Source organism: Pristis pectinata, chromosome 12 (assembly GCF_009764475.1).
Source record: "Pristis pectinata isolate sPriPec2 chromosome 12, sPriPec2.1.pri, whole genome shotgun sequence".
Lineage (NCBI taxonomy): Eukaryota > Metazoa > Chordata > Chondrichthyes > Rhinopristiformes > Pristidae > Pristis > Pristis pectinata.
In genome coordinates this window covers 8,725,903-8,753,429 of record NC_067416.1, presented here as the reverse complement: position 1 = coordinate 8,753,429, position 27,527 = coordinate 8,725,903, and the positions used below count along the sequence as shown (strand labels likewise).

Sequence of the window (27,527 nt, the reverse complement as noted above, 5' to 3'; positions counted from 1 at the left end):
GGTGCCTACCTGAGCTGGTCCTATTTGCCTGCATTTAGCCCATCTCTCTCTAAACCTTTCCTATCCATGTACCTGCCAAATATCTTTTAAACATTGTAATTGTATCTGCCTCTACCACTTTCTCTGGCAGCTCGTTCCATATACCCACTACCCTCCGTGTGAAAAACTTGCCTGTCGGGTCCCCTTTAAATCTTTCCTTTCTCACCTTAAACCTATGCTCTCTAGTTTTAGACTCCCCTACCCTGGGGAAAAAAGATTGAGGTCATCTGCCTTATCCATGCCCTTCATGACTTTATAAGCCTCAATAAGGTCACGCCTCAGCCTCCTTCACTGCAGCGAAAACAGTCCCAGACTATCTGGGCTCTCCTCATAATTCAAGCTCTCCGGTCCCAGCAACATCCTTGTGAATATTTTCTGCATCCTCTCTAGCTTAATCATTCTTGGGAAAAGAAAAAAAAATAGTCTATTTTTAAAATTTTATTTCTCATTATATTTCAAACATTGATATTTAGAACTTTAACCACATTTGTCAGCACCAATTTACATTTGTTTTCAAGAACCTATTTTACCTAGTGCCTCATTATCACCACTCTGACTTGTGAACCCAGCAGTATTATACACTGCATGCTTTGGTTGTGTTACAGAAGCTCATTACTGACGACAAACATGTGACACAACTCTAACGTAACAGCGTTACCAACAGCCGTGCCAAGTACAGACAAAAATAGCAGCATAGCACTGTGACGCAAGTCTGATCCTTGAGTTTAACAAATCAGTGACAAAGCTGCAATTCACAACTGAGTCACTAAATCATGGCATGGAAGCAAATAAGAAGCTAAGGCATTTACAATTAAGATCAGATGAGAGTAAGAGATATTTCAAATATCACTCAGCAGGGACTGATTTTCATTTTCAGGGTAATGACACAACATCCACACTGCAAGAAATAACTTTTTTTTAACTACAATGGACTGTTATATGTAATAATTTTTATGCAGAATGGAAGCATTTCCTTCTTTTGCTGGTTTTAAAAGCAATGCATTAATGTCTTGCTAGGACAGAATTACATGTGTGTTATTGGGTTCCCCTCCCGTAATATCCATTCATATCCAAAAATATGAATAAGAACTAGGAGCTGGAGGACCCTCTTTAAGCCTATTCCACTAATCAAAGTCATGCATGATCCTGTATTTCAAGTCCCTATGTACCTCAATTCTCTAAGTATTTAAAAATCTACCAATCGCAGCCTTGAATAAATTCAACAAATGAGCACACACAGCACTCTGGGGTTGAGAATTTTAACCATTTACCAGAGACGGCCCGAGTTTTGGCAAGAGGACACAAGGCGTCTCCCCAAGATCAGCCACGAAAGCAGTTTTGGGAAGGGTCACTGAAAAGCAAATAGAAGATCATCATTGATTTCAGCCACCTAAGCATTCCTTGTGGAAGACGTTATGCTTCTTCCCTGGTTTGCCACAGTTATTTCATCACACACACTAACAAGCAAAATCTAAGGCCCACCTCTCACCTGCAGAAATGGTCTGCTTCCAGAACAAACCCATTCCCATCAATGTTGTGCCAATAGTAGTCTTCTCTCAGACCTACTGGTAGTCTCGGAGCATTTTCTTGAGACAAGTGGTAGGCACATATGCATCAGTGTCCAATAGCTTGCATAAGACCTTGTATGCCATTGTGGGAGAATAGTGGGTGGACTGTGCATTGCACACACTCTTTCCAGTATTAATCTGTCCCAGCACGTTAAAAACTTTTTTTTTCCAAATCAGGTGGTAGGTTTTATACCTCAAATTTTGATAACTGTGCTCTTTATCCCCATATACAAGGATCTTCTCCAGGACATAGCAGCTAGAAAAGATTTTGCATTAGACTCTGATATGTCCTCACTCACCCTGCACACTATCACCCACTGGAGTTGTGGATTGACTATTCTTGTAGTCTGAAGTAGCAATAAAAGCTTCTTTGATAAACCTTGTACTTATCAATTTGCATTTATGTTTCTTTCCTTACATCTTATATCATATTCCAAACTTACGTAGAAACTGCTTACCGTCAAGCACTAGCACATGGTTACTATGTATTAAAAATGGTTGACTAGCATGCCTAAAGGCAAGGGATGAAAAGTTCAGAATCATTCCATTTTGGTTATAAGTGAAGCCACAGTCTGCTATTTCACTTCAAAGCAAACAGCTGAAGACAGGGTCTTTCTACATTTTCTGAATTTTGAAGATTGATTCGGCAGAAAAGCTCAGAAAGCAGATGACTTTGAATTTGAGGGATGCACCTTCAGACATTAATCCAACACTGAAAGTTGTATAAGATAATTGAATTGGTTGGTCTTATTCAACCAGAATTCTAAGCACTACCCAAGTGCAAAAGACATTATTTTCTTTCTGTGGAAAAAGATTTTGAGAGTAATTCTCCTGTTGTATGTGGCATCATTTTTTTTTACAGTCCATACTAATATAGGTCTTTCTTTGTTCAAGTGCATTAATCTGTCAATGAATTATAACAGATCTTTTAGATGGTTTACATTTAAATATCTACTCACCTGCAACAAATTTCCAAGCTAATATAAGACTAAGATAAAACCAGTAACATTTTACCATAAATGACTTATGTGTAAGTCCATTAAACCATTCCACTCTGCAAAGGAAATGAGCAGAAAGTCTTAGCTTTGCAGATGCAGGAGGAGAGGGGAGGGGAACAAAGCAGGTGGATGATTAATCTTGAGAAACTGATGTTATAAATATCTAAAACCATGATACTATATAAGTAATTTTACACACCCTCCTTCCCAACAGGAAAACTCTATGTACAAGGTGGTTGAAAAATAATGTTAGCACATAATAACCACAGTTCTCTGATGTGTGTAGACTGCAATTATGCCTCTCTCCTGGGAATGCAGAGTCCCCTGTGGCATGAAGCAGGGATATGCATCTCTTCTGCCAAATGGTGCACGTAAAGATAAATTATACTGATTTGAGGATATATTTGCTCAAAGAACATCCTTTGAATTGATTAGCATTAATGCTATACAAGCACCAGACAACAGCTACATCTAACAAGAGAAGTATAGCTACTATTCTGTGAACTTTATCAAGTCTCTCGCCATCACCATCACTGACCAATAAGTGGACCATATGTATTGGTACCTGACAGCAATAACAAGGTAAAGCCAGGGTACCTTGCGATAATTAGCCCATATTCCTAAATTCTCAAAACCTCTCCAGCACCCAGGCCAAATTCGGTATATTGAAGAAGTAGGACTTGCTGGAAAGATGAAGCCAAAACAATAAAAAAAGAAATTTGTTGAATTTCTTCCTGCGCCCCCCCACCAAATAGCTACTACAACTGTAATACTTAAGGAAAACAAGATATATTACCCTCCAAATCACTCACATATTGCCATTCCTTCATTGTCACCAAGTCAAATTCTTGGTATACCCTAGCTTAAATTACACCACTACTCCACAGACTACAGGAGATAAGGAGCAAACCCGACCTTCATGTGGCAGTTTGGTATGGGTTATACATGGAATCTTGCTTGAGCTGGTCACACACCCAAAATTTATAGAAAAATATTTTTTGTTCAAAGAAAACACTTTAAAGTGTTGCATTGCAAAGAATATCCTTACCTGTGCTTCAATCAAGTTCTTGCTGTAAAGATTTCTGTCACAACGCACAGCCTCATAAAGGTTCTGTTGCTGTTTTAGTTTACTTTCAGCCTCTGAGATTTTCTTCTTGAAGTCAAAATTCTGCATTTCAAAAACTTTAATATCTTCCATATACTGAAGAACCTGCAGATAAAATGATACTAGACATTTAGGAACCCATAATTTGACTTTAATAGTGGATACAAGATTCAGCAACTTTTAAAATAAAATTATACCAGTTTTTTTGCAGATTCAAGTCCTCATTTTGTTAGCATGGAGTAGCTAATTTCACAAGGATAAACAATTAAATTATTTTTAAAAGAAATGCCAACTTTTAAGTTCATCAAACTTTTCTTCCACTTTTTTGCACTTCGTTCAGTCACTAAGCACTTCTGTCATGTTATTTGCAAGGTGCCTTTAAGCAGATTGATGCTTTCACTTCCCATACCTGTCACCTCTACAACTGAGCATGGCTGATATCCCATGGCCAAAAGAATTGAGTCAATGTAAATCTTGCTTTATGGACAATTAAGTACTGAGATTGATCAAACACATCCAACAGCTTAGAGACAGAATGACTCCCATCAGTCCAGGCTTTTCTACTCTAAGAGATGAAAATCCATATGCTATTCTTCTTATGTTAAACATTTAATCTCAAAATAAGTTTTAAACTCTCCTTTAATTGTACGATTAAGAAAGAAGCAGGCTGTTTTGTCAATCACTTTCCACTACATAACAAATGGTCACTGCTAAATCAATCATTACCAAAAACAAGTAACGACTAACTATATTATAAATCACTAGTTTAGCTAACAGAAGTTTCTACATTATGACCCCATACTATCATAAGACTTCTGAATTGTTCCATAGTAGGATCAGATGGACTCTTGACCTCACAATCTACCTCGTTATGACCTTGCACCTTATTGTCTACCTGCACTGCACTTCCTCTGTACCTGTTACACTTTACTGGTATTGGTTTATTATCACCACTTGTACCGAGGTACAGTGAAAAACTTGTCTTGCATATCGATCGTACAAATCAATTCATTGCACAGTGCAGTTACATTGAGTTAGTACAAAGTGCATTGATGTAGTACAGGTAAAAACAATAACAGTACAGAGTAAAGTGTCACAGCTACAGGGAAAGTGCAGTGCAATAAAGGTGCAAGGTCACAACAAGGTAGATCGTGAGGCCACAGTCCATCTCATTATATAAGGGAACCGTTCAATAGTCTTATCACAGTGGGGCAGAAGCTGTCCTTACGTCTGGCGGTACGTGCCCTCAGGCTCCTGTATCTCCTACCTGATGGAAAAGAGAGAATGACCCAGGTGGGTGGGGTCTTTGATTATGCTGGCTGCTTCACCAAGACAACGAGAGGTAAAGACAGAAGCCAAGAAGGGGAGGCTGATGTCCATGACGCACTGGGCTGTGTCCACAACTCTCTGCAGCTTCTTGCGGTCCTGGGCAGAGCAGTTGCCATACCAAGCTGTGATGCATCCAGATAGGATGCTTTCTATGGTGCATCGATAAAAGTTGGTGAGAGTCAAAGGCGACGAACTGAATTTCTTTAGCTTCCTGAGGAAGTAGAGGTGCTGCTGAGCTTTCTTGGCCATGGCATCTACATGATTTGACCAGGACAGGCTGTTGGTGATGTTCACTCCTGGGAACTTGAAGCTCTCAACCCTCTCGACCTCGGCACCGTTGATGTAGACAGGTGCATGTGCACCACCCCCTTTCCTGAAGTCAATGACCAGCTCTTTTCTTTTGTTGACATTGAGGGAAAGGTTGTTGTCATGACACCATTCCACTAAGCTCTCTATCTCCTTCCTGTACTCCGACTCATCGTTGTTTGAGGTACAGCCTACAACGGTGGTATCATCTGCAAACTTGTAGATGGAGATAGAGCAGAATCTGGCCACACAGTCATGAGTGTATAGGGATTAGAGTAGAGGGCTGAGGACACAGCCTTGAGGGGCACCAGTGTTGAGAATAATCGTGCCAGAGGTCTTGCTGCCTATCCTCACTGATTGCAGTCTGTTGGTTAGAAAATCAAGGATCCAGTTACAGAGTCCTAGGTCTCAGAGTTTGGTGACAAGCTTGGGATTATTGTATTGAGGGCAGAGCTGTAGTCAATAAACAATAGTCTGCATTCTGTATTGTTTTACCTTGTACTACCTTAATGAACTGTGTAATGAATTAATATGTATGAATGGTCTGCAAGACAAGTTTTTCACTGTACCTCGGTACAAGTGACAATAATAAACCAATTCTAATTCCAATTCTATGCAATTCACTCAGGTGTAGCATGTGGGTTACAACATCACTGATAGGTGTATAAAAGGAAATCAGCTGGGGTTTTCACACCTGAGCACTACTGAATAACTTCTAAATTAAAGAGTGCACAGTATTTCAGGAGAGAAAACATCACCCTCAGAGCCAATGCAAACTATTCACCACATCACCATTACAGCTCCCACCCAGCCTCCCACACACAACTTCCCTGTCAAAATGGCTTCCCTATCTTTCTCTTCCATATATGAATCAGTCATTTGGTAGTGAAGATTACCAATATTGCCAGTAGAGGCTGGTCTGTAAGGTTATGTCCCATGGAATCCAGGGAGAGCTTCTTAGGTTGATTCAAAAGTGGCTCAAAGGTAGGAAGCAGAGGGTGGTGGTTGAAGGTTGTTTCTTGGAATGGAGGCTGGTGACTAATGGTGTGCTGCAGGGGTCAGTGTTGGGTCCCTTGTTATTCGTTATTTATATAAATGATTTGGATGCGAGTGCATCAGTAAGTTTGCGGATGACACAAAATTAGGAGGTGTTGTTGATAGTGAAGTAGGTTATCGAAGATTACAGGGGGATCTTGATCAGTTAGGGAAGTGGGCCGAGGAGTGGCAAATGGATTTCAATACAGATAAGTGTGAGGTAATGAGTTTTGGAAAGTCAAACCAAAATACTTATACTATGAATGGCAGGGACCTAGGAGTACAAGTGCATAGTTCGTTGAAAGCAACATCACAGGTAGACAGGGTGGTGAAAAAGGTGTTTAGCACACTGGCCTTCATCAGTCAGGGCATTGAGTATAGGAGTTTGGACATCATGTTGCAGTTGTATAAGTCATTGGTGAGGCCGCACTTGGAGTATTGTGTATAGTTTTGGTCACCCTGTTATAGGAAAGACGTTGTTAAACTGGAAAGTGCAGAAAAGATTTATGAGGATGTTGCCAGGACTAGAGGGCCTGAGCTACAGGGAGAGGTGGGCCAGGCTAGGTCTTTATTCCTTGGAGTGTAGGGGAATGAGGGGTGATCTTATAAAATTATGAGGGGCATAGATGAGGTGGATGGTAGCAGTCTTTTCCCTAGGCTATGGGAGTCCAAAGCTAGGGGGCATACACTTAGGGTGAGAGGGGAAAGATTTAAAAGGGACTTGAGCGGCAATATTTTCACGCAGAGGGTGGTGAGTATATGTAACGAGCTGCCAAGGGAAGTGGTTGAGGCAGGTACGATAGTATCATTTAAGAAGCACTTGGATAGATACATGCAGGGGTGGGGCTTAGAGGGATATGGGCCGAACGCAGAAAGTTGGGACTAGATGGTTGTTCACAGTGGTCTTCATGGACTCGTTGGGCTGAAGGGCCTGTATCCGTGCTGTATTGTTTTATGACTCTATGACTCTAATATTGGTAGAATCAGACTCCCCAAAAAAGTCGGGAGGGATCAGGAGAAAGATGTCTTCTTAAAGAAAAGACAAAGCATAGGGTGATATCTTATCCCTTAATTGGTAATGGATGAGTAAGATCATTAATGTATAGCACCCTAGAAACAAATAATTTCCATCATTTTCATGAAATTTTAAAAATATATATAGTTAGGTACCTTCATTTTCATTTTTCTCCTGTTTGGGGATCCTTCCATATTTAATTCTATAGATGCTGGAACATTCTGTGCTGTCATGCTAGATGCTAAACGATGTGCATGAACAATACAATGGGCTAAACCCCTGAGTATCTATGTCTCTCTGTAGGCAAGTACCTCGCCTTCATTTTGTATTGGGCTTCACTTCTGTCAGCAAGTATCTAATTTAGATAAAATTACCAACTGAGAAATGTCTAACTTTGCTCTGAAATTATATTAATCGTTTAGTAAAATATGTGTGCCAGGGAAATCGACTGTATGGGAATACTGCATACTTTTGGTGAGGTATTGATGTGGGGGGAGGGGGGTTTATCCATTTTTGCCCTACTTTTTCTTATTTTTATTTGCTATAGCTCAGTGTCTGAATTAAGATCAAGAAATGTATTCATTTTAATCAATCCACAAATTCATCAAGAGTAGCTTTGACACAGAGAAATATCCATGTTAAATATCAGCAGTGCCATGACTGGCCATTGTATAATTGCAGCAGTTTCGAGCATTCTAATAGTATTCTATTCTGCTTTAGCGGGTATTAGGTGAAAAAGAGAAAGAATGTGTCTTCTTCATGACAGTGCAGGGGGCAGCAAGGCAAGGATGAAGCAGTCATCTATTCCTCATGGAGATACCATGTACCAATTGAAAATAAATTAAACATTCACAGCATTCTGACCCAGCATTAAAAAATAATAAAGCTATCCATATTTGTGAAACTAAGACATCAATAGAAAATTAAAATTTTTCTTTCTAGTTTTCAGTTAAGAGCAATTCTGAGCAGCCTAGATAAGAAGGTAAGACTACTCTTAAAAAAAAACTCAGATAAGTTAGTATATTCATTAAAACATGCAGGAGGGGATAGGCTTGAAGATGTTGGCAGTTTGAATGTGAGCAGCACAAGATGGAAAAGCCTCCTCCAAATAGAACCAATTACTTAAACAGATAGTCTGAGGTGGTGCTGTCTTTGTACAGAGACATCAAGTAGTTACAGACCAACAGCCCTGATTTTCTTTAGGCAATACAGCACAGGAATAGACCATTTGGCCCAACAGGTCTGTGCAGTATATCTATTCATCTCAACTCAGTCATTGAGTTACAGAGTAATACAGCATGGAAACAGGCCCTTTGGCCCAACTTGTCCATGCCAACCAAGATGCCCATCTAAGCCAGTCCCATTTGTCTGCATTTAGCCCATATGTCTCAAAACCTTTCCTATCCATATACCTGTCCAAATGTCTTTTAAATATAATTTTACTTGCCTCAACTGCTTCCTCTGGCAGCTCGTTCTATCTACACACCACCCTCTGTGTGAAGTTGCCCTTCAGACCCCTTTTAAATGTTTCCCCTCTCACCTTAAACCTACGTCCTATAGTTTTTGATTCCCTTTCCCTGTGAAAAAGACTGTTGGCATTCATCCTATCTATGTCCCTCATGATTTTAAACACCTCTAAGGACACTACTCAGTCTCTTACACTCCATGGAATACAGTCCTAGCCTGCTCACCCTCTTCCTATAACTCAGGCCTTCGAGTCCTGGCAGCATTCTCGTAAGTCTTCTTTCCTCTCTTTCCAGCTTAATGACTTCTTTCCTAAAACAGGGTAACCAAAGCAGTACACAATACTCCGGGTGCGACCTCACCAACATCTTGTACAACTGCGATATAGCGTCTCAACTCCTATACTCAGTGATGGCCAGCATCTCTTTTCATTCTTTTTACTGTAATGTACTTATATACTCATCTGGTTTCTGAACTATTTCCTTCAACTATTTCCAGTAGAAGCAAGTTCACATTCTACACAGTCCATAAGCAAAAGTTATATCCTTATTTTTCTATTGAATTTACCAGTTAATGTCTATTATTTGTGGATTTTTCTATGCATTTATTTAAACAAACAATCAAACACAAAGGACTGTCATTTGGCAACCGATGCTCCCTGCTTGCAATTTTCTTCAGCCAGATGAGTCTGATTAAAGAAATACACCATTTTACATCAAGGGTCAAGATTCGCTGTGGTAGCTCAACGAACAGAGAGGAAAATAACCTGAATCAATTTTGTGTTTTAAAAACCTGCAGCTTGTAGGAGGAAGCAAAACTTGAGGGAAAATGATATGACCAGTACTGGTGCAAGAGGTGCAAGATGTCGTCAGATAATGGTTTGGTATGAATTTAATGCTTTGCGCTGCTTGCTGACAACTACCTTAACAAGTGCATTAACTTTTAAACCCAGAGAATTCTGTCAACCACATTCCTATTACACTTAACTGTGCTGCATATTTTTGGGATCATTTTGAATGACATTGATAATTACTATCATGCTTCAAGGCTGTACTGAACTATCAAAGGAAATTAAAGATGACAAACCTTCAGTTAATTAAGGAGCTCTGATGCATTTGCTATCTGCACCCATTCTACAAATTACACTGCTAAAAAGAATGGAATGATTGAACATCCCTTAACCTATTTCAGTGTTCAGTTGTGAATACTTCCATTGTTAAAGCAAACAGCAATCTAATTGGTATCTTTATGATTTCAATAATCTGAGATGTAGACCTGTTTCAAACAAGTCAGAATACTTTTCTCCTTTTTTAAATACTACCATTAAGATGAAGAAAAAAAGTTCAATCTCCTGGACTTGATCAAAGTACAAATTATAGAATCTGAACTCCAAATAGATTATTTCAAGATGATCATGTTCCAAAGGTCTTTAAAATGAGAAGAATGACTTTACCTAATGTCAACCAACTAAGTGCTTCAACTAGTTTTGGTAATTCTAAACAAGTCAGTTTTTTCTATTTGGGATCCCCATTATCTTGCTGGAGGATTTCAAGTAAAGACATGAATGGTTCACTGCAACACTCTCCCAGGGTTGAGTAGCCTGTCAACCCTTCCTGAATATCATCATGGTCACTTGGATGGCTGCTCTTTCAATGCAACTAATTGGATCACTGCTCCAAGGAGCAGAAAGTGAAAGCTTTAAAAGAAAACTAGATTTAAATTCAGGAAGCTAAGTAACCTGTTGACACAAATTATAATTAATTATGGTGCTGGAAAATGGAAGTAACAAGTTATTAGCTGAGCCTCTTAGGAAGCAAACTTTGAGGAACCTGGCTTTGAGCACTTTGTGATTCTAGCATGATATGAAACCCTGCACAGCTAAAATGAGAAATGGCCAGATTAAGAGCATTTGTGATACACAGCTTTTCCCATTCACCAGTTGTGCCCTCCAGCTGGTAAATTGGCCTGTTTACCAGCAACACAGTGATAGCAGCAGCCAAATAAAAATATGTTTGCCAATTATCTCCTAACCTGCCACTGCAAGAATTTACTAGTGCGAGAAAGCAAACCTTTGGAAGCACACCAAGATAGTGTTTTTTGATTAAAGTGGTATTTTTGTAATTATGTCATTTATAGCAGTTAATTCCCTGTCAAAAATAAGGTACCAAGCATGCAGATTTAATTACATCAGCCGGTGTTAATTCAGTTTGCAGTCTGACTCATTTCTCCCTCCAACTCTACCCTTTGCAAAGTTAATGTTTAATTCATTCTGGTTTTGACTTTAATTACCTTCCATCAAAAAAAAGCTAACATTGCCTCTCTCAAGTGGAGAGCAGCATTTGCAAATTCTGTGTTCCTTATGGACTTCTAAATTGGATTAACCTAATTTAATGCTAAACACTGACCTTCTGTGTAAGATCACTGGCTTCATTGATATATCGATCCCTCTCTTTTTCCAGGTGGAAAATAATTTTCCTCTGCTTCTGTGCTTCAAGGTTATAGTTTTGAATTTCCTGATCCAGGACCTTCTTTGACTGCTCGTGAAACTTGACCAAGTTCATTTGTTTCTCAGTAGCACCGACTGCCTTCAAAACATTCTAAGGAAAGGGAAAATGTAGCCATTGTCATTTTATTCCACATTCTTTTTACAAAGATTCAATGAGATAATTAGCTCTATGTTGACAAAACTTTAGACCTCATGCAAAAATCCTACAAGAGGTAAAATTGATATAAATGTAAGATGCACACCTTTCTGAAATTTAGAAATGTGAATCATCCTGGAACTTTTCCAGATCCTGAACCTGAATTAGAAAAAAATTCTACCTGCCTAAAATGGATGCACTGAATAATACAGCAGACCAGCTCATTCTCAACTAGTTAATCCATGATAAATATCCTCAAGTTTAAATGTACTTACAATAATTTTTCCCTTTTTTTTATTAAACCACCTTCATAACAAAATCAAAATCAAAAAAAAACTTCTCAGAATCTAATCCTGAAGACCAAAATAGAAATTGATATAGAGAAGCAATCAACTTTCCACAGTTATATAAAAAAATCTTATGTCTGTGTGTATTTTTGTCAGCTTGTTTCATCATAAATTCCTTTGCTCGTATTTATAAAGGTAAAATGTCAATTCTAACATATCATACCATAACTAAATCCTCTTACACATGAAGGTATTGCAGTGTCACCACTGGCAGGTGGATATAATTAAATGATGATGAATTTACAGGCGGAGATTTCATTATAAATATTGACATGGAGTTTTAGAATGGAAACATATATAGAAAGTACTTTAAAATGGGAGCTAAATTATATTTTTGTGTTCTGTTGTGTTTCTTCCCCAGTTCATAACCCAACCTTAAGACATATTTTAATGCCAATTCTGCATAAGCAAAGACAATGGAAAATATCATATTATAAATCTTTCATTGGCATGCATTTTATACCAATGTTGCCATTACAGATGGCAATGTCCACGATTATAATGAAAATTACTTTTATAAACTTATTGCAATGTAATTTTTGCCTTCCCAATAGTGACGCCAACATACATGACTAATTTGCAACCACCAGAATATGTGTAGACCTGATGCCAGATTTTCTGATCACTTACAGCATCACCTGGCAGACATGTCAGTGAATTAAAATTTTCCTACTTTGAACCAAATTTATCATGCTACATAAGGGTAGAATTGTTCTGAACCTTTGTAGATTTAATTAAATTAAAATTCCATTTCATGGGGCCAGAGACAAGGAAATTGACTCATAACTATAGACAGTGAGATGAGCCAAAAACCAAAACCTTTCTAAAAAGCAGTCTAATTCACCGGGAAGAAAATAGTGCATTTTTGACTCTTTATTTTCAGTAAACTCAATAACACTTTTCCCAGGCAGTAGGTAAGATAAAAGCCTCATGATGATACAAGCTGTGATACTTGATGGGAATGTGGATTATGCTTGGAGGAACTGATCCCAAGACAGTAGAGGGGTATACTTGACTTTAGTCACTAATGCCTGCCGGCTGTATGCCCACAGTAAATAAGGGAAATTACAACAGGCAGCTGACACTCTAGTAACTGTTTCAGTGCTTACAACAAAAAATGAATTTCTTTTCCAGAGTATGTAAGTATTACATTCAGAATTGTTGTCCTCCACAACCTTTTCACACAGGCAGAAAAGTAAGGTACGTTTCCTTCACATCACATACTGTGGAAAGAAAATTGGTCAAACCAGGATACAGAAAAAGTCTTAGTTAGAAACCGGGTATATAAGTATCATTTCCACAATTCTGAAGGCCAAGTAGTAGACCTGCCACCACCCCACCCCACCCACAGTACCTTTTGATGGCTCCTCCCAACTATTAATCTGAAAACTGTTAAGATCCATTTTTGAAAATCCATTATGGACTTCTGACAAGTCAACAATAAACAGAGTGTCAATTCTTCAAGCATACATATTTGTGTTAGTTATACAAACAATGGGAGGATTTTCTATATTTGCCAAATTGTAAGGTCCATGATAAAGGTCCATAACATGACCCTGGATAATAAGGACCACTCGTCTTATCTCAATACACATTTCTTGGTGGGGGCAGATTTTGATGATGAAATTCACCATTGCCTTCACAATGCCAGAACAGCCTCTGGCCATCTGTGAACAAGTGTTTGCAGAGGGATACTTCAAACCTGGCACAAAGCTCATGGTTTCCTGTGCAAGAATGATCCCTCCCCTCCCATACACTTCTGGGACATGGACTACCTACAACAGGCACTTCAAAGTACTGGATAGATACCAACAATGTTATTCCCTCAAAATCCTCCAAATGCACTGGCAGGATAAGTGAACCAATGTTAGCATCCTTTCCAATGCCAATGTTCCCAGAATGGAAGCCCTAATTACACCTGGACTTTCCTATCACCCGATCTCACCTATCCCCTGCCTGCGTGTTCTCCTCGCCCTCCCCCCACCTTCATATCCTGGCTTCTGCCCTCTTCCTTTCCAGTCGTGATGAAGGGTCTTGGCCCAAACCGTTGACTGTTTATTTCTCTCCATGGATGCTGCCTGACCTGCTGTGTTCCTCCAGCACTTTTTGTGTATTGCCCTTAATTACGCTTGGTCAGCTTCAATGGGCAAACCAGCACTATTTACATGCCTGACATCAGATTCCATCAGGCCTCACATCCCACCGAATGGAAAGTGGAAGTCATTCTCACCCATGAGGGCTTGGTTAAGAAGAAGGGGGTTTTACAAGTGCATTTAAGGTCTTGCCAAAAATAGTGATCAGAAGAAATTTCACTACTCTGTTCATCACATAAGAATATAAGTGGCAAATTCACCAATTATACATCCCCATGCAGGAATTGATGAATGACAACTGGAGTTCAATTGTTGAACCAAATCTTCCTTTGAATGGCTATATAGACTTATATTATAACATCAAAGGCAAACAATTAATGAAGAACATATAAAACCAATGTTGACTTTGTTACAAGAGATCAGTCCTAGCAACTACAATGGTGATATTGTTGGTGATTTCCATCAAAAAATGAAAGAGAACTTCTATGTAATGCATATCAGCTCTTGAGTTTGATTTAAAAAAATAATTCAGTCATAAAGTTCTTCTGTCATTAATAAAGGGGTTAGGGCAAACATAGAAAATAGGAGGAGTAGGTTATTCATTCCTTCACACCTGCTCTGTCATTTAATTTGATCATGGCTGATCATCCAAATTCAGTACCCTGATTGGTTAAATAATTGCCTTGTAATAACTGCTAACCGCATAAGTATGTGTGTATGTGTTTTGACAGGCAAGATATCATGGGCTTCATTAAACTCTCAGAGAAAATGAGGTGCCAATCCAGTGTTTATCTGCAGCTGGTAAAAATCTATAAATTATTTCTCAATTCCAGATATTTTATAACTTTAATGATGGCACATATCAATATTTTTACCTTATTCAAAATGTCTCGTTCTCTAACCAGCTCATCGACTGCTTTCTTATCAAGCTCAGCCTGCTTTTTGGTAGACTCCAGCTCTGAAAAGGAGAGTGACAAAAAAATTAGAGGCTTTATTATGGTCACTTTCAAAATATAAAAAAAGAATCAAACCATCCTATATAGTTTGAAAATTATGTCCCTTACAAATAAAGTTGCCAGCATCTCTATGCATGTCAGGTTAAGATTCTAAGTTGTAACCACACACTTTATTTACCAAATGACGACTCCAGCAGTGATTTGGTTCCAGCTCCTTGTATTGATTTTAAGTTCATTTCTCTGAATCCTTTCTACCTGACAGCCTCTAGATCTTAATGCAGTAGATAAGCCCGGGGAAAATTTGGGAGTCAAGATAGAAACATGTCAGTTATCACTGACAGTCCTATAAAGGAAATGGGAAGATGCAAGTTCTTTGTAAACAATAAAACAATGTTTCACCTTCAATTATTTCCTCCTATCCCAGCTCTGACAATGGGCATACAATATATATATCTACAGATTTCATTTAAAGCTTTGGGTAAGTCATCAGAACAGCCTTGGAAATTCATCCCGTAGCAACACACTAAGTAGCTGGAGGAACTCAGCAGGTCAGGCAGCATCTATGGAGGGAAATAGACAGTCAACGTTTCAGGTTGAGACCCTTCCCAGTCCTGATGAAGGATCTTGACCCGAAACATTGACAGTCCATTTCCCTCCTTAGATGCTGCCTGACCTGCTGAGTTCCTCCAGCTCCTTAGTGTGTTGTGAGAGATTTCCAGCATCTGCAGTCTTGTGTCTCCAATTTGTCCTATTGCTGTGTTATCATTGTTTCACTATCCATGGAAATATAAGTTGTTCACATGTCACACACCATTCAGGCATCATCTTCACCTCTCTTCAGTGAAACCCACCATAGGAACATCTATTTATTGGCACAGAAATATTTTTCTGAGCGACTGACAATCCCTGACAAATTAGAGACATTTTTATAGGACATCAGAAGTAGAAACAAAAGCAGGCTTTTTGCACCTCAAGCCTGTTCTGCCATTTGATGTTCATGGATGAATGTCTACCTTAAATCATGCTCCCACCCAATATCCACATCGCTTGATTCGTTTGGTGTCAAAAGATCTTTCAGTCTCAGCCTTCAATATGCTCCCTGACTAACCATCTAAAATACTCTCGCAGAAGGAATTTCAGAGTCATCAACTTCTGAGCAAAAAAATCTCCTCTCAGTTATAATTGACTGATTCCATATCCTGAGAATTGTTGCTGAGTTCCAGATTGGTAAAGACTACCGGCATTTACCCTGTCAATCCTAAATCAAAACCTTTTATATTTAAGTAATATTACCTCTCATTTATCAAAATTCCAGTTTATTCAAACTCTGTTCAGCTTCAAGTTACTGGGCATCAACAACTCGGAGGATCTATCCTGGGCCCAACATATTGATGTAATTACGAAGAAGGCACACCATCAGCTCTACTTCATTAGGAGTTTGAGGAGATTCAGTATATTACCAAAGACTCTTACAAATTTCTACAGATGTACGGTGGAGATCATTCTGACTGGCTGTATCACAGTCTGGTATGGAGGCTCCAACGCACAGGATCGCAAGACACTGCAGAGGGTTGTAGACTCAGCCAGCACAATCCTCCCCATCATCAAGGATATATTCAAGAGGTGGTGCCTCAAGAAGGTGGCATCCATCACTAAGGACCCTCACCATTCAGGACATACCCTCTTCTCATTACTACCATCTGGAAGGTGGTACAGGAGCCTGAAGACCCACACCCAATGATTCAGGAACAGCTTCTTCCCCTCCGCCATCAGATTTCTGAATGGTCCATGAACATCACTTTATTATTCCTCTGTTTTTTTTTTAATTATTTATTTTTGTTATTTATGATCATTATAACTTTGCACTGTACTGTGGTTGCAAAACAATAAATTTCACATTATATAAGTCAGTGATAATAAATCTTATTCTGATCTCTCTCATCCCAGAAATTAAAGCAGATTTTACATTTCACCATTTCCAAGGTAAAAAGCTACAGAGACCAAAATTGCACATAGCACTCCACACAAGCCCATACACTTCAAAGTTTTCTTATTCTTATAGTCCAATTCCCTCACAATAAAGGCCAACATATTATTTGCATTCCTAAATCCTTGCTCTTTGACTTTGTCTTTCATACACTAGTACTCCAAGGTCCCTTAGTGTGCCTGTACTGGTTTCTCACTGTTCAAAATTAAATTTAATTTTACTTCTCTTACTACCAAAATGAATAAACTTACATTTTCCCATGCTCTCCAGTTACCATTTCTTGCTCACTCACTTAATCTGTCTATATCTCTTTGCTAAGTCTTTGTCATCTCCTCTTATATCATTTTCCCACTTACCATACGCTGTCAGAAACCCTGAACAAACCATACCCTGTTTATTTTAAATTTATCTTTGGTATGAATTGCAAATAGCTGAGTGCCCAGTACTGATCCTTGGGGTCCCTTTGAGTAAATTCTCCAACAATTTGAAAATGATCCATTTATTCTGAGTTGGTTTTAAACCATTAACTGTTCTTCATGCTAATATTTTATCCCCAATTCAGTAAACCCATATTTTACAACAATCTTTTATGTGGCACCTTATCGACTGCCTTTTGAAATTCAGCTACATTTCCCTTGCTAGTTCCCCTATTAAATATGTCTTCAAAAATATTGAATAAACTTGTCAAACACAATTTCTCTTTCACAAAACCATCTTGATTTGTCTAATCACATGGTTTCCTAAATATATTGTCACCACAACCTTAACAAACGAATCCAAGATTTTCCCAACAACTGATGTCAGCTTGGAGACACAAGAGATTGTAGATGCTGGAATTTGGAGCAACAAACAAAAAGCTGGAGGAACTCAGCAGTCAGGCAGCATCTATGGAGGGTCTTGACCTGAAACGTCAACTGTCCATTTCCCTCCATAGATGCTGCCTGATCTGCTGAGTTCCTCCAACTGATGTCATCTTGGTGCGCTGTGCTTTCCTGTTTTCTTTTCCCTCTTTTCTCAAAAACAGTGTTATATTTGACATCATCCAACCCACTGGAACTGTTCCAGAATGTATTAAGTTGTGAATGCAATCACTTTAGAACTATGCAGTGCAAGCTATCTGGTCATAGAGATTTTGCAAGCTTTTAGTCATCTGAATTTTTCCACTAACTCACAGCATCATTGTTCAAGACGTATACTTGCAAGTAAATTATTGAGGTGCAAGGAGATTACAAATGAAAACATTTATGTCATGCACAGAAGTTATTATTGAAACATTCCAGGTTATTCATTCTAAAAGTTGAATAATAAAGCTGATTAAATCTAATCTACTGGGAGTAAACATGCTTTATAGGTGTCCTTCAAGTTCAATTATAATTCTGAATAATCATTTACCCAAGAGTGCACAAAATGCAACTTTCATTCAAGAGATGCGTCTCAGCAAATCTTGCTGCTGAACTATACCAAAATATATAAACAAAATCATTATATTTTTGATAACTATGCAGGTTAAACTGTGGGTATGTGACTTGCATTTCATGAAGACCATGAGTGTGGTTCAGGTTTTTATTACATTATGATAACCAATGTTGGACTTCACAAGGTTCTATGACATTTATCAATACCAAAAAGCACCCATAGCCACCCTATTAATCAACTAATAATAGTGTTTTGAATGGTTCATCATTAAAAATCTCTCATTCACACAATACATAATATTTTGTTGCTCCATCAACAGAGTCTCAGTTTTAAGTGACAACAAGAAAGACTAGTTTTAAGTGACTTTCAAGTTTCCTGACTACTATATTTCGGATAGTTCCAGTAAGGAATTCACAAGCTGCTTCTTTTTTGTGCAGAGTGTAATTGGAATATGGAAACTGCTACCACATGGAGCTGCTGAGACAAACAAAACAGATGAATTTACAGAGAAGGCTGATATTATATGAAAAGGAAAGGACTAGAAGGATGTGTTGTTGATACAAAGAAAATAGAACAGTGCAACACAGGAACAGGCTGACCATGGCGCCAATTTAAACTAATCTCATCTGCCTGCTCCTGATCTATATCCCCCCATTTCCTGCCTGTTCATGTGCCTGTCTAAATGCCCCTTAAACATAGCTATTGTATCTGCTTCCACCACCTCCCCTGGCAGCACATTCCAGGCACCCACCACTCTCTGTGTAAAAAACTTCTAAGTCTCCTTTAAATTTTCCCCCTCTCACCTTAAAGCTATGCCTTGTAGTATTTGACATTTCCACCCTAGGAAAAAGACTCATACTATCTACCCTTTCTATGCCTCTCAGGTCACCCCTCAGCCTCTGACGCTCCAGAGAAAACAATCCAAGTCGGTCTAACCTCCCTTGATACACTGAGATAAAGGTCAGGGGAGGAAGGTTCACATGCATCCTAAGTCCAAGTGTGTTAGTCAAATAGTTATATTTTTGTGCTGTAAAAACTACTTAATACTAGGCAAGGGTCAAGCAGGCTTTAATCAAGTTTGCATTATATATTTGGCAAGCATAGACCCTACCTTTCTCCAGAGAAGCAGTGAGGTTCTTCAATGTTTCCCGCTGGTGGTCAAGATCCAGTTTTTGGTCCTCAGCTTGATGCAACTTTCGCTGCAACACTTCCCTCACCTTAGTCAACTTGACAACATCTTGATTCAATTGAGCCACATCTTCCTCTTTTGACTAGATCAGATGACAGAAATGCATTTACTTAAAATAAGCTAGTTTACAAAGAGGAAATGCTTCCTGCTCAAAATGTCTCCTTTACTCTCGTGTAAGCTACAATTCCTTAGTGGGGGATAATTCAGTCAAGAACAGAGGGCAAAGATATCAAGAGGATTTCAGCAATCTATCTGCTCTGATAGGGCAAAGCAGAGAAGGTTACAAGGGGAGGAAGTAGAAAGTCTTTGAAATAAATTAGAGAATGGTTACAGCAAGAAAGAAGGCCATTCAGCCTGTTGAATCTGTACTGGCTCTATGTAAGAAAAGTCTAGCTGAACAACTGACCCACCATCCCTTTAAAGCCCTGAAAATCCTTTCCTTTCAGAGCATCTGAAGAGCAAATAGGGTTAAAATAGTTCCGTTGTATAAGAAAGGTGGGAGGCAGCACAAAGGAAATTACAGACCTATTAGTCTGACGTCAGTGGTGGGAAAATTATTGGAATCTATCCTCAAGGAGGAAGTTACCAAATACCTAGAGGCGCAAGGCAAGATTGGACCTAGTCAACACGGTTTCGTGAAGGGGAGGTCCTGTCTGACCAACCTATTGGAGTTTTTTGAAGAAATCACAGGTAGGGTGGATAAGGGAGAGGCGGTAGACGTTGTGTATTTAGACTTTCAAAAGGCCTCCGATAAGGTGCCTCACAAGAGACTGATTAATAAGATGAGAGGTCATGGAATTATGGGTAGGATAGCAGAATGGGTGGAGCAGTGGCTGGTTGGCAGGAAGCAAAGGGTGGAAATAAAAGGATCTCGTTCTGGTTGGTTACCGGTTACTAGTGGTGTGCCGCAGGGGTCGGTGTTGGGGCCGCTCCTTTTTACCTTGTACATCAATGATTTGGATGATGGAATAAATGGTTGTGTGGCTAAGTTTGCGGATGACACCAAGATAAGTGGAGGAGTAGGGAGCATAGAGGAAATAGAAAGGATGCAGAGGGACCTAGACAGTTTAGGAGAATGGGCAAGGAAATGGCAGATGAGATTCAATGTTGAGAAATGTGCAGTTGTACACTTTGGAAGCAGAAATAAGCGGGTAGATTATTATCTAGAAGGAGAGAAGATTGAAAGTACGGTAGTACAAAGGGACTTGGGGGTACTCGTACAAGATACCTTAAAAGTTAACCACCAGGTTGGATCAGTGGTTAAGAAAGCGAATGCTATGTTGGCATTCATCTCGAGAGGTATAGTGTATAAAAGTAAGGAAGTGTTGATGAGGCTCTACGGGGCACTAGTGAGGCCTCATTTGGAATACTGTGCGCAGTTTTGGGCCCCACATCTTAGGAAGGATGTGCTGATGTTGGAGAGGGTTCAGAGGAGATTTACGAGAATGATTCCGGGAATGAAAGGGCTTACGTATGATGAGCGTTTGTCAGCTCTTGGACTGTACTCACTGGAGTACAGAAGGATAAGAGGGGACCTCGTAGCGACATTTAAAATGTTGACAGGAAAGGATAGAGTAGATGTGGCTAGGCTGTTTCCCTTGGTGGGCGAGTCCAGGACCAGAGGGCACAATCTTAGAATTAGAGGGTACAGTTTCAAGACAGAGATGAGGAGAAATTTCTTTACCCAGAGGGTGGTGAAATTGTGGAACTCCTTGCCACGCACAGCAGTGGAGGCCAGATCAGTGGGGGTGTTCAAGGAGGAGATAGACAGATATCTAAATAGTTAGGGTATCAAGGGATATGGGGATAAGGCTGGAAAATGGGATTAGAATAGTTTTTTTTTCCCACCCCATTTCTTTTTCCCTTTTCCTTGGAGCAGACTCGATGGGCCAAATGGCCTGCTTCTGCTCCCTTGTCTTGTGATCTTGTGAAGATTCAACTCAGCTTAAACGAGAAACTAAGACTCCAAAGGGCTGGATAAGTAATAAAAGGGAGATCTTCATTAATATTGTGTCTTTCCTGACTACACGCCATCCCAAAATATTCTATAGCCAACTGAATAGCTTTTGAACTACAGTAGTTGTTGCAAAGTAGGAACATGACAAACTATTGTACATAACTTGTTCCTATACAAATAGCATTGGTTAAAGGATGAATATTAGTTTTAAAAAAAGGGAGAGAACTGCCCTGCTCTTTCTCCGAATAGTGGCACTGGATCTTTTGCATCCATTCAGAAAAGACACAATGGGCCTCAGTTTAAACATCCATCCAACAGACTGCACCTTTAACAATGCAGCACTGTCTCAGTACTTCAGAATGCCAGCATAGATTTTGCCCATCCTTATGAAAACATAAGCGTACTTTAAGGATGTTTATGAAAGGATAAACATATTTTATTTAGTTAAGGTAAGAGAGGGGAAATAATGCATACTTTAAGGTCCATCAACTTCTGTTGATTTTCAACTGTTAGCTGGTCATTGATCATAATTTGTTGTTCATTTTCCTGCTGGAGCTTGAGAAATTTTTGGTTAAGTAATTCCAAATCCTTTGAAGCTCTTTCATTCAAAATCTGTTGAAAGAAAAAACAATTGTTAAAAACAGAGAAATTATACTTGACACACCGAAGTGACATTTTGTGCACAATAAACTTTAATTAATTCCAAAGAAGACTAGATATTGAAGGGGATTGGACAAGTGGACTTTTGCTTCTGGAACAAATTCAAGTTCATTTTAAACCATTAGGGTGGAAGTTTCTTCTGCTTTTGGTTATAAAGAGCCAATGTAAATTAAAGTTGTTCCTCTCATCACACTGCACATGGATCCACAGCATGAAACCTCAAATGAACTGACACTTACTTGCCAATCTCATTCCAAATCCAACACTGATTTAATGGCCAGATGGTCACTTTCTGTATTCGGTGCTATATGCCTTATAGTCAAAATTGGAAATGTTACAGAGATGCTGCACAGAATACCTTTCAGTGATTAAGTTGGAGCACACTGCCAGGGCTGAGTAAAATGAATTGTGCTCTGTAACTAGTATTCTTATTCCTTACCAAGAAATACAAAATATTGGACAAAAACTAAAAGTGAATCCCTCATTTTTTTGCGCACAACATTCACACAAACAAATAGAACAGGTTAGAATTTTTTTTGGATGTCCAATATTAACAACTTTCAAAAGAAGTCTCAGAAATTTTTAATAAAATGTTCTTACTTGCCCTATTGTTGTGGAATAGCTTTACTTCCACGATTTGCCTGTTATAAAAGCGGTGGGGAAATCAGCAAATTGTACAGCTACAAAGAAACAGAAAGTGAGTGCAGTAGAGAAAAGATAGGAGAAAAAGGAAGCTAGAAGGGAAAAGAAAATCAGAAGGAGACCATTGGGTGGAAAGGAATGGGGTATCCATTGAGGACAAGGGAGGGGAACCCATGGAGGAAAGAAAAGAGACCATGGAGAGGAAGGGAGAAGAGAGGTTATGTAGAAGTGAAGGTAGTCTGTGGAGGGGAAAACCATGGAAGGAATGAAGGTCTATATTAGGGAGAGGAGAGGAGAGGAAGATAGAGGTCAATGGGTGGAGAATTTCAGAGGAGGGAAGGAGAGTGTCGAAGGAGGGGAAGAATAGAGAGTGCCAATAGAGGGGAGGAGAGAGTCCATGGAGGGAGTGTCCTTCAAGGAGAGCAGAGTCTATGGAAGGGAGGGAAAATCGACAGAGAGGAAGAGATGGAAGAGTCCATGCGTGGGAGGAAAAGTCCATGAGAGGAGAAGCGATGGAGAGAGAGTAAGGAGGAGAGTTTGGGGACGAGTAAGGAGGGAGAGATCACTTGAGGGGTAGGGAAGAGCAGAGGCCTTGCAAGGGAGAGGAAGGATGTCATTGCAGGGGAGAGTCAATGAGGGAAGATTCCATGTCAGGCAGGAGAGGTTGAGTCCATTAGGAGAAAAGAATAATCCATAGAGGGAAGGTGAAGAGTAGGGAAAGTCCTTGTGGGGGGAGGAGACAGTCAGTGGAGTGGAAGGAATCCAGAAAGGAGAAAGGAGAGAAGAGTGAAGCTTGCCATGATGTAACCAATGATCTGTCACCTTGAACCACTCAGGGGAAGGCACAGCTCCAGTCATGTGTAGTCAAGAAGCTGCATGAATTACCGGTCACTAACATCTCAGCCAGTACATTTTTGTCACTGAAAATTCAGCTTTTCTCAATTATTAATTTATAGATAGTGGCACAGAAAACCACAGGGATTGTTGTTGAACTTCAAAAGCTTACCTTTTTGGCAAGGTTTTGCACCAGCTGTGTTTACAGTACAGTCAATTACTGATGTGAGACTATCCTTACCAGATGGTTTCACTAACAGGGCACTGATCTGCATTTGTCTATTGTACCGCAATGTCAGTGTTGGCTCTCTGCCTATGAAGATACTGCACTCATGCCAAAAGCACAGTCAAAACAAGAATCCCTGCTTCATTATCCTCTATGTTTGAATTTTGGGTCTGAAGGTCAAGGTGAAGTTAAGAGATTACGTTCATGTTACCTTTTGTTCTTTCAGCTGGAGATCCAATTTCTGATGTTCCTCTTTGGTCTTCTGCTGCTGTGCCATCAACGACTTCATCTCAGCTTGATTTTCATCCAGTTCTCCTTTCATGCGTGTCAGTTCTTTAGACAGTTTCTCCTTCCGGCGAACCTCCCGAGCAATCTCATTCTCTCGCATCTGTATGTCATGCTGGAGCTATCGTCAAAAAGGAATGGCATAGGACGATGGGTGTTGAAAGAAACATGCGTTACCATTCTGAGGAAAACATGCCCTTTGAAGACTTAAGAGTTGCCTTTAAGTATCACATAACATTTGAGTCTATTCAGATGACATAGTATCATATCACAAAGATTTCAGATGCATTGGTGCTAAATAATTTCTAGTTTCCTTGCAAAGTTAGTTAAAGATTATTTTCATCACCTTCCCATTATAATGTGCTGTTTAATAATACTTTTCAAATAAGAGTACAAAATCTACATTGAAAGCAATGCACAAAGGAGCTGGAGGAACTCAGCGAGTCAGGCAGCATCCATGGAGGGAAATGGACAATGTTTCGGGTCAAGACACAAGGGTGTTGACCTGAAACATCAACTGTCCATTTCCCTCCAGAGATGCTGCCTGACTCACTGAGTTCCTCCAGCTCCTTTGTGTGTTGCTCTAGATTTCCAGTATCTGCAGTCTCTTGTGTCTCCAGAAACTACAGCAATTTACTTAGGCAAACCCTGGCGGGGTGTGATTTCACAATAAAAAAGCAAAATGGCGCCGGAGCATGGCGACTCATTGCAAGCTGCTCTCTACTGATTTCAGATTCCTTTTCTATTCCCTGGGTTTCCATCCAATTCCCATGCTGAAGTCCTATCCTAAAGTCCTAAAGGAGGGATGACTTGATTCTGAGATCTGTCACACTTACAGCCTGCACTGGTTCCGTAAACCAGTAAGCCATCTGTCCACAGCTTGAAGAGGAAAATGCAAGAAATTTCCATACACAAGGAAGCAGTGATCACTGCTCCATTCCTCTTACATCACACCCAGTGATGGTGATTTCTCTAGTAATCCTCATATTCTTTTATGGTCCTCCTTTTCAATACTTATTCCCTTACTTTTCCTTTTTATGAGCTTCTTTTCAGGCAATGGTGAGTACCCAGTCCCCCTCCAAATTTCCACATGTCGCTGTCTTCCATGCATGAATGCTGCAGCATTAATGTCAGAGATGCACTGGTGGTCAGATCCTAACTCTCTTGTCCTCCCTGTCTCACACCGGACTCACTCCACAGTCTGGCAGCAACTCCAGATCATGTTGAGCTATGGAGCTGGACACCAGTTATTGAATAACCTGCCAACATTCGGGGTTTGAGCTCACATATAAAGAACACGTGCCTTCAAGAAATGGAATGAAAAGGATCAGAACCAAAAGATTACCAACCTGGGCCATATTCTGATCGGTCTCTGCTTTAAGACGATCCAACTCCTGCTCACGGGTTGTCATTTCTGCCACCTTTTCACGCAAAGTAACAACCTCCTTGAGTAGTTCATCTCTCTCTTTCGTCAGCTGCTCTTGGACTTTCAGCAAATCGTTAACACTGTACAACAAAAACACGAAGTGTTTTATTGCAATACTCAGAGGAAAAAAGCATATCCTTTAAAGTTATGATCCTAAATATATTTTGACCAACCAGAATAAAAATAATGATTTCAGATATTCCATCCTAATGTAACTTATTGATGCACAGTGCAGTGGCACAGCTAGTAGAGCTGCTGCCTTACATCTCCAGCAATCCAGTTCAATCCTGACCTCTGGTGCTGTCTGTGTGGAGTTTGTATGATCCCCCTGTCCCTGCATGCATTTCTCCTGGGTACATCCGGAAGAGGTGTGTGGGTTGATAGGTAAATTTACTGCTGCAAATCTGGGGGATGTTGTTAGGAATGAAGGGAGAATAAGTTATAGGAAAATTAGTAGGGGAGGATTGTTCTGTGAAGCAGCATGAACTCAATGGACCGAATGGCCTCCTTCTATGTCGTAAGGAAATATGGAATACAAATATGAACTTGCAGCACCAAATCTACCACCTGGGAACCAAAAATGAAAAATCATTGGCAGAGCCTAACAGCCAGTAAATTGTGAAACTAATCCCCCAATTTTCTAAAATATTCTCAGCAGTATAGTTTTGTGAAGCCAGTCCTCATGTGACACAGCTAAGGAAATGATGAAATTTTCTGATATTTATATTTGGTAAGCTTCTCATTGCATTAGCCTTCAGGCACCTCTGTGGAACTGGGCAAACATAATGAGCAAGGTGAGTTAGAGATTGATAAAACAATGCACAAATCACTACATGATACGGTTCAGGTTTAGTATCCTAACTGCATTCAGGTTTCTTGAAATGGTCAATTGGAAATGAGTCTAACAGTTTTGGTAACAATCCAGTTTCATTGGCCTCAACCTTCAGTGTGAGAAGATACCCAGGACCCGGACAGCAGCAATCTCAGCTGTGTGCCTACGTAAAAGTTGTTCAATGGGTACCTGGTAGTTTTCCATACTTGATGATAATTGACAGTGGATGAAATTGGAGAAGTAATTTAATGATGAGAAACACAGGCAGAAATATCCCATTCTTCCCTCGTTACTCTATGGAAAGCCGTTGCCAAAATATATTATGCATCATCTGTTCTTGCTCATATTCTTACAATCTTAATGCACTGCTATCATTTGGCACTCTGCATGATACAGTGTTCACTTATTGTACAGTGACTTTCACTTGACAGTTAAAGCTATTAGACAATATGCTCCTCCAGCACAGATCAAGATTAAGGACAACATAATGTTCTCAATACAAAAGCAATGATAACCCCTAATCATTTTAAATTGAGTTCTCAATCAACTTGAGTCTCTAAATGGTGTCAGTTCATGCACAGCACTAGCCTTGGGCCAGCTCATGTCAAATATCTTTTTCCAAATACATCTAAATCTGACATCCGTCTCCAACAATGGAGAAGCCAAGCTAGTAAGTCATCAAAGGAGCTCCATTTTTTATCCTATCAGAGGAATATAACTATAAACAAATAAGCCAATGTTATCTGGAAAACAATGTTCATAACCCATGCACCTTCACTCTAAATGTTCCCCTGCTATTTGAGTTATGAGTATTTGTACTTTGTTAATTATATATTTTGTAATTCAATTCTGGTCACCCCATTATACCAAGGACATGGAGGCTTTGGAAAGGGTGCAGACGAGGTTTACCAGGATGCTGCCTGGATTAGAGGGCAGATGCCATAAGGAGAGGTTGGACAAACTAGGGTTGTTTTCCCTGGAGTGGCAAAGACTGAGAGGAGACCTGGTAGAAGTTTATAAAATTATGAGAGGCATAGATAGCGTAGGCAGCCGGTATCTTTTTCCCAGGGTCAAAATGTCAAATACTAAAGGGCACGCATTTAAGGTGAGAGGAGGAAGGTTCAAAAGAGATGTGTAGGGCAATTCTTTTTTGCACAGAAAAACATGGTAGCCTGG

The 27,527-nt window shown here is 39.6% G+C and overlaps 1 protein-coding gene across 1 annotated transcript in view; it reads right to left on the bottom strand.

Moving 5' to 3' along the window:
* LOC127576745 (cilia- and flagella-associated protein 58-like) overlaps positions 1-27,527 on the bottom strand; it is a 151,370-nt gene that overhangs the window by 113,294 nt on the left and 10,549 nt on the right. The window contains 7 exon segments of the mRNA XM_052027456.1: positions 3,654-3,815; positions 11,265-11,456; positions 14,817-14,899; positions 19,412-19,571; positions 21,921-22,058; positions 24,020-24,214; positions 25,443-25,599. Coding sequence (XP_051883416.1) covers positions 3,654-3,815; positions 11,265-11,456; positions 14,817-14,899; positions 19,412-19,571; positions 21,921-22,058; positions 24,020-24,214; positions 25,443-25,599 — 1,087 coding nt within the window.